At 40.2% G+C, this 13,435-nt stretch overlaps 3 protein-coding genes, 1 long non-coding RNA gene and 1 pseudogene across 4 annotated transcripts; 1 reads left to right on the forward strand and 4 right to left on the reverse strand.

Annotated features, from left to right (window-relative positions):
- Positions 1–3,390: 3,390 nt before the first annotated feature.
- LOC147928905 (uncharacterized) lies at positions 3,391–4,140 on the reverse strand. The gene has a single exon (XM_087486316.1). It carries the CDS (start codon positions 4,138–4,140, stop codon positions 3,391–3,393), a length of 750 nt encoding a protein of 249 aa, XP_087342442.1.
- Positions 4,141–4,182: 42 nt separating this feature from the next.
- On the reverse strand, positions 4,183–5,727 carry LOC147928906 (uncharacterized; annotated as a pseudogene).
- Positions 5,728–10,704: 4,977 nt separating this feature from the next.
- Positions 10,705–12,109, forward strand: LOC104742784 (putative 2-oxoglutarate-dependent dioxygenase AOP1). Its single transcript, XM_010463832.3, has 3 exons — positions 10,705–11,136; positions 11,205–11,526; positions 11,614–12,109. Exons 1-3 carry the CDS (start codon positions 10,754–10,756, stop codon positions 11,860–11,862), a joined length of 954 nt encoding a protein of 317 aa, XP_010462134.1. The 5' UTR covers positions 10,705–10,753; the 3' UTR covers positions 11,863–12,109.
- On the reverse strand, positions 11,999–12,525 carry LOC147928907 (uncharacterized). The gene has a single exon (XM_087485901.1). It carries the CDS (start codon positions 12,392–12,394, stop codon positions 12,158–12,160), a length of 237 nt encoding a protein of 78 aa, XP_087342027.1. The 5' UTR covers positions 12,395–12,525; the 3' UTR covers positions 11,999–12,157.
- A 248-nt stretch (positions 12,526–12,773) lies between these two features.
- Positions 12,774–13,290, reverse strand: LOC104742785 (uncharacterized). Its single transcript, XR_015580764.1, has 2 exons — positions 13,119–13,290; positions 12,774–13,014 (listed from the first exon to the last, which is right to left on the reverse strand). It is a non-coding gene; the product is annotated as an uncharacterized LOC104742785 (long non-coding RNA).
- Positions 13,291–13,435: the final 145 nt, after the last annotated feature.

A 13,435-nucleotide genomic window follows, 5' to 3' on the forward strand; every position in this document is an offset into this window, starting at 1 on the left:
CCCATAACATAAAATTATTCATAACATAAAATTAAATACAAATCTGTCTTGGACGTGTAGTACCATGAGCATCATCCGATAAAATCGAAGCAACACTACTTGGAACTACCGCCAGAGCATGAAAACCTAAACATAAAGAGTAAGCATAGGAAGCTAATCCATCCGCAAGACGATTACCTTCTCTATACACATGTGAAATACGGACGCTCCAGTCCCTTGATATAAAGCCATGGCACAAACGTACCAGGATCGACAGTGGATGCACAGCACTTTTCCCTGTCTGAAGAAAACCGACTACCACCTCAGAATCAACCTCCACCTCCAATCGAGACACTCCCTTACCCCAAGCAGTATGAAGACCATAGTATACCCCCCACAACTCTGCCAAAGTAGCCGAGTATATTCCTATGTTCACCGCGAAACCACATATCCAACCTCCTGTCTCATCACGCAGCAACCCAGCAGCTGTGGCCAACCCGGTTGTGCCTTGAGTAGCACCATCTGTATTCAACTTTAACCATCCCTCTCGCGGAGGTTTCCAAGCGATCAACCTCTCCACTCGAGTCGGTTTGTGTGTGAACCCGCTCGTCTCCAACGAGGCCACCGACACCTCCTTGGCCAAGTCTTTTAAAAATTGTACTCGATCACGACACTTACCATTAACACCAAAAACCTTCCCGCATCTCCACTTCCATCCCCACCATACCGACATAGCAAACAAGGTAGACCAATCTCCATTCAAATTCTCATACAACCATTCAAACAATGACGTTCCAAAAAACTGTGTCTGCCTCCGCGCAGGTACTAACCTCCTCCAAACCCCCGACATCGCTGGCCAATCCCGTAGTATGCGCATAATATCTTCATCTCCGCCCTTGCAAACTTGACAAACAGAGGAATCAGAGATATGTCGTCGAAACCTTTCTGCATTCGTCATGATAGCTTGATTTCCCACTAGCCACAAGAAAACTCTGACTCTTTCCGGAGCTACCACACGCCACACCCGGGACCAGAAAGCAACCATATCCGGTTCTGGTCTATTACTCCGTGTGATCAACTCATAGGCCGAAGTGACCGTAAACGACCCATCAGAGCTCGTCCCCCAAGACAAACGATCTATAGCTCTGGTAACCTTGTCAACTACAATAGCTCCCAGCCGTAGTCTGGAATCCTCAGCGAGATGAGGCAACAACGGGCCAAGATTCCAACCCACACCATCTTGCCAAAAGTCCTGAATTGGTGCCTTTAAACATTCCTCTGATAACACCCCAGCGAAACCATCACTGAGCTGCTTATTCGTGAGCCACCTGTCCTGCCAAAAGCGAATGGTAGCACCATTCCCTAGCACCCAAATGTGTCCCGAACTGATAACCTCCCGAATACTCAGAGCTACACTACGCCACGTAGACGACCAAGTCGACTTAGGTGATAACCACGTGGTGTTCTGCATACACCCCACCTTATATTTACTTCTTAGTACACAAGCCCACAAGCTATCCGAGTCCTGAAGTAATCTCCAACCTAGCTTCGCCAACAAAGCTCTATTCATCGCTGCAGTCTCTCGTAGCCCAATCCCTCCTTGTTTCTTTGGTAAACAAACCTTCTTCCAAGCAACTGGATGTTGTTTCTTTTTTTCTACTGTACTTCCCCAGAGAAACGAACGCGACACTCTATCCAACTCCTTCAATAAGCTCTTTGGCATAGAAATTACACTCATGGTGTGAACCGGAATAGACATAAGCACAGCTTTAGTAAGTGTAAGGTGGCCCGCTAAACTCAAACATTTACCCTTCCATCCCGCTAATTTCGAAGATACTCTTGCTAAAACTTCCCCAAAAGTCTCCTTATTCAGTCTCTTTTGCAGAATAGGCATTCCAAGGTACTTACCTAAATCCTTGGTAGCCTTGATCCCACTCCATCGCTGATAAGCTTCCCCAAGTCCCTGGACACATTCTCTGAGAAAAATATTTTGGACTTCTCTAGACTTACTTTCTGCCCTGAAGCTACACAAAAACGTTCTAACACCCGTCAGATAACTCTAATTTGCGATACAGAGGCTTCAGCAAACAATATCAAATCATCTGCAAAGCAGATATGAGAAAGCATCGGACCGCCTTGAGAAAGCCGTATAGGTTTCCATTCTTTCCGGCCAACAGCAGACTCTATCAAATGACACAGACGTTCAAGACAGAGAACAAACAAATACGGGGACAACGGATCCCCTTGGCGCAATCCCCGCAATGGTTGAAAGGCCTCAATTTTCTCACCATTCCAAAGAATATTCATAGACGAACCCGTAACACCCTGCATGATCCAATGCACCCACTTCTCTGATAACCCAGCAGCTACTAAGGTATCTTGAAGAAAATCCCAACGAATACGGTCATAAGCTTTCTCAAAATCCAGTTTAAAAAGCATCCATCCTCTTCTTCCCTTCTTCCTTTTCATCGAATGGACAGCCTCTTGTACAATCATTATGTTATATGTACTTAAACGACCGGGAATGAAGCAAGATTGAGCCGGTCCTATCAAATTTGTCATCAGTTTCTTAAGGCGCAGCACCATAACCTTTGTCAATATTTTGAACAACACATTACAGAGACTAATTGGTCTGAATTGTGTTATTCTTTCCGGCTTCTCCACCTTCGCCAATAACACCACCAATGCATCATTTAGACCTGTCTCTAGCTTCCATGTCTCAAAGAACCGGAGCACAAACGAGACCACAGACTCCCCCACTATATCCCAACACCGCTGATAAAAGACTGGCTGATATCCATCCGGACCAGGCGCTTTAAATTGGCCCATGCTCCTGACTGCAAACTCTACCTCCTCCGCAGTAAAAGGTTTGCTCAAACTCAACTGTTCCTCACGAGAAAGACTCTGGAACCCTTCCCTTGGCAAACTCTCGACTACCGCATCAAGATCATCCAAAGAGTAAAGGCGCTTGTAATAAGTAAGTGCCAGTTGTTCCAACTCCTGTGGATCCGTACACCATTGCCCAGAATCATCTCTCAAAGCCTCAATCCGATTCCGACGTCGCCTGATAACCGTCGAGGTGTGAAAGTAACTCGTATTACGATCTCCATGGACAATCCATCTCTCCCGTGACTTTTGAAACCACAATGTTTCTTCCTGCTCCAAAACTGTATCCAACTCTTGAAGCAAAGTCTCTTCCTTGTGTAACAAAGCATCAGTGTGAGAGAACTCCAGCAGGTCCTGAACCATTTTTATTTCTCCCAGCAAACCCTCTTTTTTCTTGCTCACATCTCCAAAAACTTCCTTATTCCATTTTTTCAGCGTCACACGTAGAGAATCCAGAGCTTCCGGAGTCGACATATCTCGACGCCACGACGAAGAGACTAATTCGTTAAAACTCGAATGGCTCAGCTATGCTGCTTCGAATCGAAATGGTCTTCTCCTAGGATCCATACTAACTACTGGACACAATTGTATGTACAACGGAGCATGATAAGAAGCTAAAAACGGAAGATGAGCCACTGACGCCTCTGGCCATTTCAATCGTGTTTCCGCACAGCACAACACCCTGTCTAATCTCTTAGCCACAAAGTGTTGTTCAACTCTCCCTCGTTTCCATGTAAAACTATTCCTGCGAAAACCCATGTCAATCAAAGACTCGGCATTAATCCAATCCCCGAATGCCAAAGAATCTGAAAACAGCCTCCCGTTGCCCCCAACCCTCTCATCAAGGCGAACGATTGTATTAAAATCCCCACCAATCATCAATGGGCCATCAACCAATTGAATAACATTATGAAGCTGTGTCCACAACCCACTTCGTCTGCTGACTGTCTGTGCCGCATACACGACAATCAAATGTAAAGAATCTGATCCATTCTCCACTTTCGCATATATATATTGCTCCGCAGACTCAATGATAGAAACTGTACCTATCCCCGACCTCCACAAGAGCCACAACCCACCCCTTTGGCTATCTGCATCCACACGGAAGAAGTTTTCAAAGCCTAACCCCTGACATATTCGACCAGCCCGATCACCACCAACATGTGTTTCGAACAACGCCAAGACATCGGTTGGATTTTTCTTCAACAAGTATCTAATAGATTGGCAAAAATTGGGTTTAATTGCCCCCCAGCAATTCCACAATAAACAATTCATCATCAATTCACCTAAGCAGCGTAAAACTACCGGGGACAAACATTATTGACGCAGTGGGATTGTCTCTCCCTTAGACAATCCACCTGACTCCTCCATAACCTGCGATGTCTCCTCATCATCAGAACCCAACCTAACCATGCCTTGCGACCCTGAATCGACCTCATCCGTCCCAGAAATCAGCATTCGATCCCCACCTCCAGTCGTAAACACGCCTCCCGGTCTCCCGAAGCTCTCTGTTTTGACACGCAACCTCTTACCACTCGCGAGAAGAGGATTCTCCTCCCTAATGGGCCCAAAAACCAAACCTCTAACGGGCCGATTGTGTTTTTGTTGCCTTTTAAAACCATGATTCTCTACTTTAGACAATTGGGCCTTATTATTTTTTGGCCCATCCCGTAAAAGACCTTTTTCTTTTGTTAAACCCGCCTTCGGTAGACCAGTCTTACCTTGCACCACACTCTTGACTCCACGAATCTGTGTGGAATGATACTCATTCTCCTTATTTGAACCAAAACGAATAATTGAATCCCTTGAATTAGGGAGCATATCTTCCACATCTAACCCATCAAATCTGTTAGCCAGATTTACATTCCCTCTCTCTTGTTGTGGGATTTCCCAGAGATTTCTTTCCAAAACTGTTCCGGAACCACCTGTCGTGAACGCAGTCTTGTTTTGCGATGGTCCTACCTTTCTCCCACCACGTCGAACCTCCGTAAACCCATCATCCGTCTGCACAGGTGCGGTCACCTCCACCACTACAGTCGGTGCAACCGTCGCAACTGATGGTTCCTGAACCCGCAGAGGACAAGCATGAATCATATGACCGTAGAGACCACAACCCGAACAGATATTAGATAAACCCTCATACGACACAAAATAACGCTCTCCATTCACCATAATTGAACCTTTGAGCGGATTCCGCAAATCAACTTCCACACATATTCTTGCAAAGCGACCCCTTTCACACTGCAACGTAGTAAGGTCCACTCGTATAGGTTTACCCAATCCCCGAGCAATACTCATCAAAATCGAGCGATGATAGAAACTGACAGGTATGTTAGACAGCCGAAGCCACACCGGTGTCGTGACAATCTCATCTTTCAATGGGTCAAACTCCGGCGACCATGCCTGTACCATCAGGTAACTACCAAACACCCGCCATGGTCCACCAGATAGAGCTTCCAAGTATTCTTCCTCTTTCTCAAAACAAACCATAAAAAATTGGCGTGGTAGATCCATGACATACATCGCCCCTTTAGGTTTCCACATCTCCCGAAGTTTCCTACTTAGCACCGCAATACCAACATGCTTGCCTAGAACCTTGACAATCATACACTACTTCCAGAGACCATGCATAACATTCAACACCTCCTGCCCTATTGTGATCACTGGTTCTCCATTTGCCCCATTCGGAAACTCCAAAGTCACTCGCGCCGTGACAAACTCATCATCCAACACTGCCTCCGGTGCTAACATCCCACCCGCGTTACTCCCTACAACCTTTTGTACCCAATTCCCCACAGCATCTGGCGGATCACCTGGTGGCCTAACCCTGACGCCGATATCCATCATAGTCGCATCTTGTTCGCTCGATATCTGCTGCTCCAAATCGCCAACCCTAGCTGTCATCATAGTCAGACAATTTAATTTAGTCTTTCTACGTTTCTGTATTACAGAAAAGCAATGTGTTGTCACAACATAAGAAACTTGTAGTTGTTCTTTGTTTACTTCTTTTTTTTTCCCACCTACCCTTCAGAATATAAGCTAAGTGTATTTATTTTTTAAGCTAAGTGTATTGGTCATAAGAAGAACCAGAACAGCTTTCTCATTTGATCACTTCTCAATAACTTTTTGAGTAACTTTTTTACATCAATAAGAAGAATCTCACCAAAAAAAAAGTATGAAACTTTCACCAGTTCTACTACATAGAAGCTGGACAAAGACCTCAATCTGCTCTTGAAACTTACTATTAAATCTAAAAAAAATCAAAAGCTTTCTCATTTACTGACTGACTTAGCTTCTCAATACTCTTAAAGTACCCTTTTACATCAATAAGAACAATTTCACCAAAAAGTATGAAACTTTCAACAAAAGATTGTGGCTTTCGGTATGATCTTATTGCAAGAAACTTGTATAGTCACATTGAATCAATGTTCTTGTTGCGGGCAAGTTCTTTACCCATTTCTCTTAGCTCTTCATGTAAAGTAGGACTAGGAGCTTCTTTAGGATAAACACCGAACTTGGCGATGTTCCTACTGATGACATTTGTAAGAGACTTCAAAATCTCGATGTGATCCTGATTGAACCCACTAGCTAGGAGGATGAAGCTTTTAGGGTTATTGATTTCGGGAAGATCTCTAACCAGTAAATATCGTTCGCCCTAATATTTCTTTCTCAGACACTATTATCGAGGCGCTGCAACCACCAAATCTCCTCGACGTTGGTAGAGCTCCGGCTCGCCGGCGTCGGGTTCTCTTAGTTCTATCAAGCTCTTCCGTTCTCTACTGCATCTTTTGGTACTCTGTCTCATGGTCTCTTATTTTTTCCGGAGTCCCCTCGAGGTTTTGGATCTCAACTCCGAGCATGCTTCAGCTTCTTTCTCCCCTTCCCTTGCCTCAATTTATGGTGAATCGTCTCGTTGTGCCTGCTCCTTCGTGGTCCCAGCCACGAGATGTTCCCTCTGAGACCCCTGAACGCCCCAATTGCCTCGGTTTCCACCGGTCTTACCGCCTCGTATTGTTGTCAACCGCAACAACTCTCCGCTCCTTGGAATCTTTTCCCCTCATCAAGTGGTTTGCTTGGCTGCAGCTGGACGGGAGCTCTGTTTTAACAATGGAGCCGACGAAAACTTTGACGGTGAAACATACATCCTTGGCGCTCTCTAACACACCATTGATTCCACTCTGGTCCAGGTTCGATTCTCACTCTCTACCTAAATCCTTGGCTTTTAGGATAGCTTGGTCAAATGTGTTGCCCCTGAACTGGAAGATGTTTAGATCCGCTAAAGCTGTTTTGAACCCAACCCGTTTAGACCTGTGTGTCACCTGTTTGTTTGGGTGTACTCGACAAGAAGTTTCTGAGAGTAGAATCTACATCCTCAGAACCGGTTGTGATAAAGCTAGTTCAAGCTCAAAATCTTTAGTATCAAGTTCCTCTACTTGGTGAAGTCGGGGTCTCCTCGGTAGTAGAGTCTCGGTCTCTTCTGATTGGCTTGATATCTATTTGTGTCGAGGAAAGTTGTTTACTTTGGTATGGAGGACTGCATTGCAGAGCTATATTTCTAACCTTGACCCGTCTCTCTGGCGATTTATGATACTTGCATCTGCTGCTTCTACTTGCTGCATATCACCAAACCCTCAACTCCTTCAGCCTCAGCGTATAACCATGCTTAAAATCGGTATTATGGTTCTACCTCTACGGAACGGGAATTACCGATGTTTAGCCAGTTTGATCTATCCATCTTTTCCTTGCTTTAAGCTCTCCAATCTGCATATCATCTACTTATTGAAGTTCCCTCACTTAGGCTTGAAGAGTAGTGGCATTATGATCACCATTCCAAGGAGTAGTGATTACCACAACCTCTTCAAGTTTCTCCCTTGCAACCTTACAACCGTAATCACCCTTGCAGTGATCGGTATTCAGCGCACTTTCAACCCTGCTCACACCTTTGGCAAAGCACTACTTCGTGTAGACCTTCTCATCTCGATGAGATCCTCAGCTTTGACTGTTTCATCGCCATACAGTCTTCGAATCAAGACAGTGGCCACCTTCCCTTCCAATATTTTCTTCATGGAAGCTGCATTGATATGGCTTGATCTCACAAGCTCCAGCTTGCTATCCAGCACTTGGTCCATAGCTCTCAAGACCCTTATATCTTTTGCTACTATCTATCCTTGTACTCTCTTTGCTTTTGAATTTGAGGTATGCCCTCTTATATTATCTACGCTACTCTACCTGTTATGTATGCTACTTGTTCTTTAATGAAATGGAAGCATATGTTTTGTTCAAAAAAAAAAAAAAAAAAGGGTTAATGATTTCGAAATTTGAGATTTTTTTGAGATTGAAAATTGGTGAACTGACAAATAATTGGATAAAAATTGTTAAAAGAAAAAAATGTTTAGGTTTACATTTTTGGCTTTGATCTTGTAATTAGGGGTGAGAAAGAAAAATCAAGAACAGGATAAAACCGAACCAAAGCAAAACTAATTGCAATTTATTTATAAAACCGAAAAAATAGAAATTAAGTTCTTAGGTATTCTTCAAACTAAATATTACTAGCATTGTTCCTTTTTTTCCATTTTGTTTTTTTTTTTTGGATAAAAACCAAAAAACTATTTATAATTTGGTTAAGTGTAATAGAAACTTTGGACTGATATATTTTGAATAAGTTTTGGTTAGGTAAAATATCATTTAATGTTTTTCAAAAAATTTACCGTAAAAATATTCCAGCTAAGAAACCTTTTTTTTAAATGTAATTAAAGGGTTTACAAAATATTTAAAAAGTTTTATAAGAAAGAGATGAGATGTATTATATAATTATTGTTATGTATAATATATTTTTATTGGAAAAAGGGCCAGTAACAAAAACCCACAAAAGGGCCAATAAAAAGGCCAATATAACAAAAACAAAGACAAAAATAAAAACCAAATACAAAGGCCTCTCAAGAATCGAATCAGAGAAACAAGAAAAGAAGAAACAAGAACTCGGATTTTTTATTTTTGGTGGGCTTGATCTGTCAACAATGGCGGACGAAAGTCAGTAGTATATCTCTTTTCAGTGCCTTCCTTGTCAAGATGATGTCTATATAGAGGCTGAGACCTTCGAAATGAACCTTTTTGAGCTATCGTAGCCTTTCCTTAGCAGAATCTATAGCCTAAACGCAGGAGGAGCGATCGAGATTCTAGTATATAATTATAAATATAATTTTTAAAAAATTGGTAACTTATTAAATAAATTGATTATTTAATAGTTTATATTACATAAATATTTTTTTAAATAAGTATATCACAAAACTTGTACAAATTTTTTAAAATGTTTGTCTCAATTATTGTTTTATAGTTTTCTTAGTTCACTCAATAGTCTTTCCACACAAACCCAAGAAAACTAATTAATTATTTATTATATTATTAAGATTCAATTATGAAGATAAATATTATCCGAGATAATTAATTAAAAACTAAAGACGCTATTACGAGATGATTGATGAAGTCAAATATTAAAATCATATGGGAAAATGATTCAATTTTACCAATATTGGCAATATAAGTGAGATTAAAACCTAACTTATATATATTTACAATTCACAACAATTTTTTTTAATAAATTAATATAAGCATATATTTTATATATGTTAATTAACTATATACTGATAAATGATACATGATTAGAATAATATGAATAAGTGATTAGAAATTGCAAACTAGTTAAATAATAATTTCATGTGAAATTTTAATTTTAAAATGAATACAAATGTAAAAGCTAAACATAAAATATGCTACATATCTTAAGATGACAAGTAAAATTGAAGATAAAACTATAAATCATGATGTTCATAATATATATGTAGTACTAATATCCCAAAGAAAAAATTAAGAACGAAGACAATTTAGATTATAGAAAAATTAAATATCTCATCATATTTTAATAATATCATATATATGTATATATATATATATATATATCATATATACGTGTTGAACTTATTATGTTAAACATATAGCATATGTGACATATATATTGAAATTGGACATATCAGTCAGATTTAAATTGGACATATGTAACAAAACCAGTCGAATGTGACAAATCAGTCAGATTTAAATTGCAATGATTAGTATGTTGGTGCAGTTTCACCCCCGGGAGGAGACTTTTCAGATCCTGTGAGTTCTGCAACCCTTACTAAGCCTGTACGTTAAAGTATGTTTTTGGTGTAGATATTTACAACGTTGTATATATATAGTAGCTGGCTTTATAACAAAGATCTTTGTGTCTAGGTTCTGGGAGCCAACATATGACGATTGCCTCAACCTGATTGCTCGTGTTCCTGTTTCACAAGAATCGTGATTCCAAGACAACAAAAAAACCTATGTAAAGCTTGGAAATGTTATCAAGGAGAAACTGGTTTGTAATTCACTAGAGTACGTTTTCCCATTATTACACCCTTATTCCTGTTCGGCTTGTGTTTGTTTCTTATGAAAGTTCTTAACTCATACAGAAAATCTACTGTGTTCACAACAATGCTGTGATGGAGCTTCTCCGAGGTGTTAGATGTCAGTTTTCAGAGCTCATATCTGGTTTGGGTGATCAAGACATGGCTCCTATGAGATTGGGCTTGTCTCACAGCCTTGCTAGAAATAAGCTGAAGTGTGTTGACTCTTTTCATTTTTATAGTAATTTATAATGCCTATCTACAATTGCTCTTGGTATAGTTGACTTGAGGGACATAAATATCCATTCTCCATACCAATAAATAATGATTAGAGGAATTTGACATCTAGTGAAGAGAATCATTGGCATATAGATACCATGAGGCTGATATCAAGATACAGATATAAATCGCCTCTAACATTTCAGTTTAGTGACTTCATTTCCAGCTCTTTCGCTTAGTCACATTAAATGGGTTCTGAAACTCCTCTTCTTCCTCTTTGTCTTCCGGTCATCGATTTCTCAAATGAATACTTGAAACCAGGAGAGCCCGAATGGGACTTAACCAGCGCTGATGTCCAGAAAGCTCTGCAAGACTATGGCTGTTTTGAGGCCTCTTTCGATAGAATCCCTATTGAGCTACGAAAATTGGTTTTCGAGACCTTGGAAGAGCTTTTCGACTTACCCTTACAGACCAAACTGAGAAACGTGTCCAAGAAACCGTTCCATGGATATGTTGGTCAATACCCAATGGTGCCATTGTACGAGAGCATGGGCATTGAGGATCCTGATGTTGCAGAGAGAGTCAACGCCTTTACTAAACCGCTATGGCCTCAAGGCAACAACAGCTTCAGGTCAGTAAACTCTTTGTCCTTATTTCCATTACTGTGTCATATTTTGATAAGACTTCTCTCACCACCAGCACAAGGATCCATACTTTTTCTAAGAAGTTATCCGACCTGGACATAACTATCAGAAGAATGATCATGGAGAGCTTCGGACTCGATAAATACATTGATGAACATCTTCAATCAACAAATTACCTCCTGCGAGTAATGAAGTACAAAGGACCTGATACAGAGGAGACCAAATTGGGGCTAAACGCTCATACCGATAAAAACATTGTCACTATACTTTACCAGAACCATGTTGAGGGTCTAGAGGTGCAGACCAAAGACAACAACTGGATCAAAGTGAAGCCATCAAAAGACTCTTTCATCGTCATGATCGGAGATTCCCTCCATGTAAGCCTTTGTTTATATTTCCATCAAAACAGAAACAATCAATGCTTGAAAAAAACAAGATCAAACCCAAATGTTTTGATGTCACAGGCAATGCTGAATGGTCGATTACACTCTCCTAATCACCGTGTCATGATGACTGGAACAGAGACAAGATACTCGCTAGGGTTGTTCTCCATACCAAAAGCAGGACATATCATAAGTTCACCAGAAGAGCTAGTGGACCAAGAGCATCCTCGACTGTTTAAGCCCTTTGACCATGTCGAATTCCTTCAGTTCTACTATACACAAGCTGGACAAAGATCTCAATCTGCTCTCAAAACTTACTGTGGAATCTAAAAGACAACAAAAGCTTTCTCCTTTGATCACTTGTCAATAATTTCTAAGCACCTTTGTACATCAACAAGAAGAATCTCACCAAAGTATGAAACTTTCACCAATTCTACTACATAGAAGCTGGACAAAGACCTTAATCTGCTCTCAAAACTTACTGTGGGATCTAAAAACAACAAAAGCTTTCTCATTTACTCACTTCACAATAATCACAAAGTACCCTTTTACATCAATAGAAGAATTTCACCAAAAAGTATGAAACTTTCAACCAAAGTTTGTGGCTTTCGTTATGAAAGTAGAATCAATTGGATACGATGTTCTTGTTGCGGGAAAGTTCTTTAGCCATCTGTCTTAGCTCTTCAGGTAAAGGAGGGAGAGGAGCTTCTTTAGGATAAACAACGTACGAACGACCGCCCATGATTCTATTGATGTTGGAGCTGTTGTTAGCAAATGTATACATTAGTACGATCGGTATTGCGACGTATACACCGAGCTTGGCGATTTCAAGAATCCCCTTTGATGTTCCTACTGATGACATTTGTAAGAGAATTCAAAATCTCTCGATGTGATCCAGATTGAACTCACTAGCTAGGAGGATGAAGCTTTTAGAGTTATAGATTTCGAAATTTGAGAAATTTTTTTAGGGTAAATTGGATCAAATCGATAAGAAACAATGTTTAGGGACTTTTTGACTTGTTTTTATTTTATCAGGGGTGAGAAAGAAAAAGAAAAACAACCCGAAGAGATTAAACCGAACCAGATCAAGATATGTAAAACCAAAATTAAATTGTAAATTATTTATAAAATCGAAACCAATTCCCATGCATTTAAAGGCAAAAATTATTAGCATCACATTTTAGTTCGGTTTTTGCGTTTCTATGTTTATCAACTATTAGTTAAGTTTATATAACTGAAACTACATAAAATTGTCCCCTTGGTCTAGTGGTGACCAAAGATTTATTAATCATGGTTTAAAGACGTATAGTTCATCAATAAAAGAGCTAATGAGAAGGACAGATAAAGAGAATAGTTTTGAGATGATACATAGGATTTTTTCTTTACTTTTTTCTTTTTGAGATGATCATACATATAAATCAAACACAGCAACAACACTTGCATGTCTCGTAGCAGCAACAGCAACAGAACATGGCGTAAAACCTGCAAACAGATTAAAAGATCATCAAATATATATTGACATAATAATGAAAAGAAGAAAAATGTACGATATAAAATAAAAGACAAGAGATTTTATTGGTACGGACGTTGCGTATAAGCAGCCTTGTTCGTCTTGCCGTTTCTTGACATTGCCATAGTAAGTCATGTCTTGTTGTGAAGGTGCCTTCATTTTGTTGCTGTGTGTGTGTGTCTCTTGGCGATAAGTTTAGGGGTTGGGATTGATTTGGGTGTAGGATATATATAAACTTCAAATCTGTTACCAGCTGCATTTGATATGATCATTTAATACGGAAGATATGGCCACATTTATTTGGACCGACAAAGTAGTTAGAATCCTCACCCAATTCTACATACATATAGGAATATGGCATGGCTTTAATTTGGCTCTTGGTGTTACAAAAAA

The sequence above is a fragment of the Camelina sativa genome, chromosome 14 (assembly GCF_030686135.1).
Source record: "Camelina sativa cultivar CO46 ecotype springtype chromosome 14, ASM3068613v1".
NCBI lineage: Eukaryota > Viridiplantae > Streptophyta > Magnoliopsida > Brassicales > Brassicaceae > Camelina > Camelina sativa.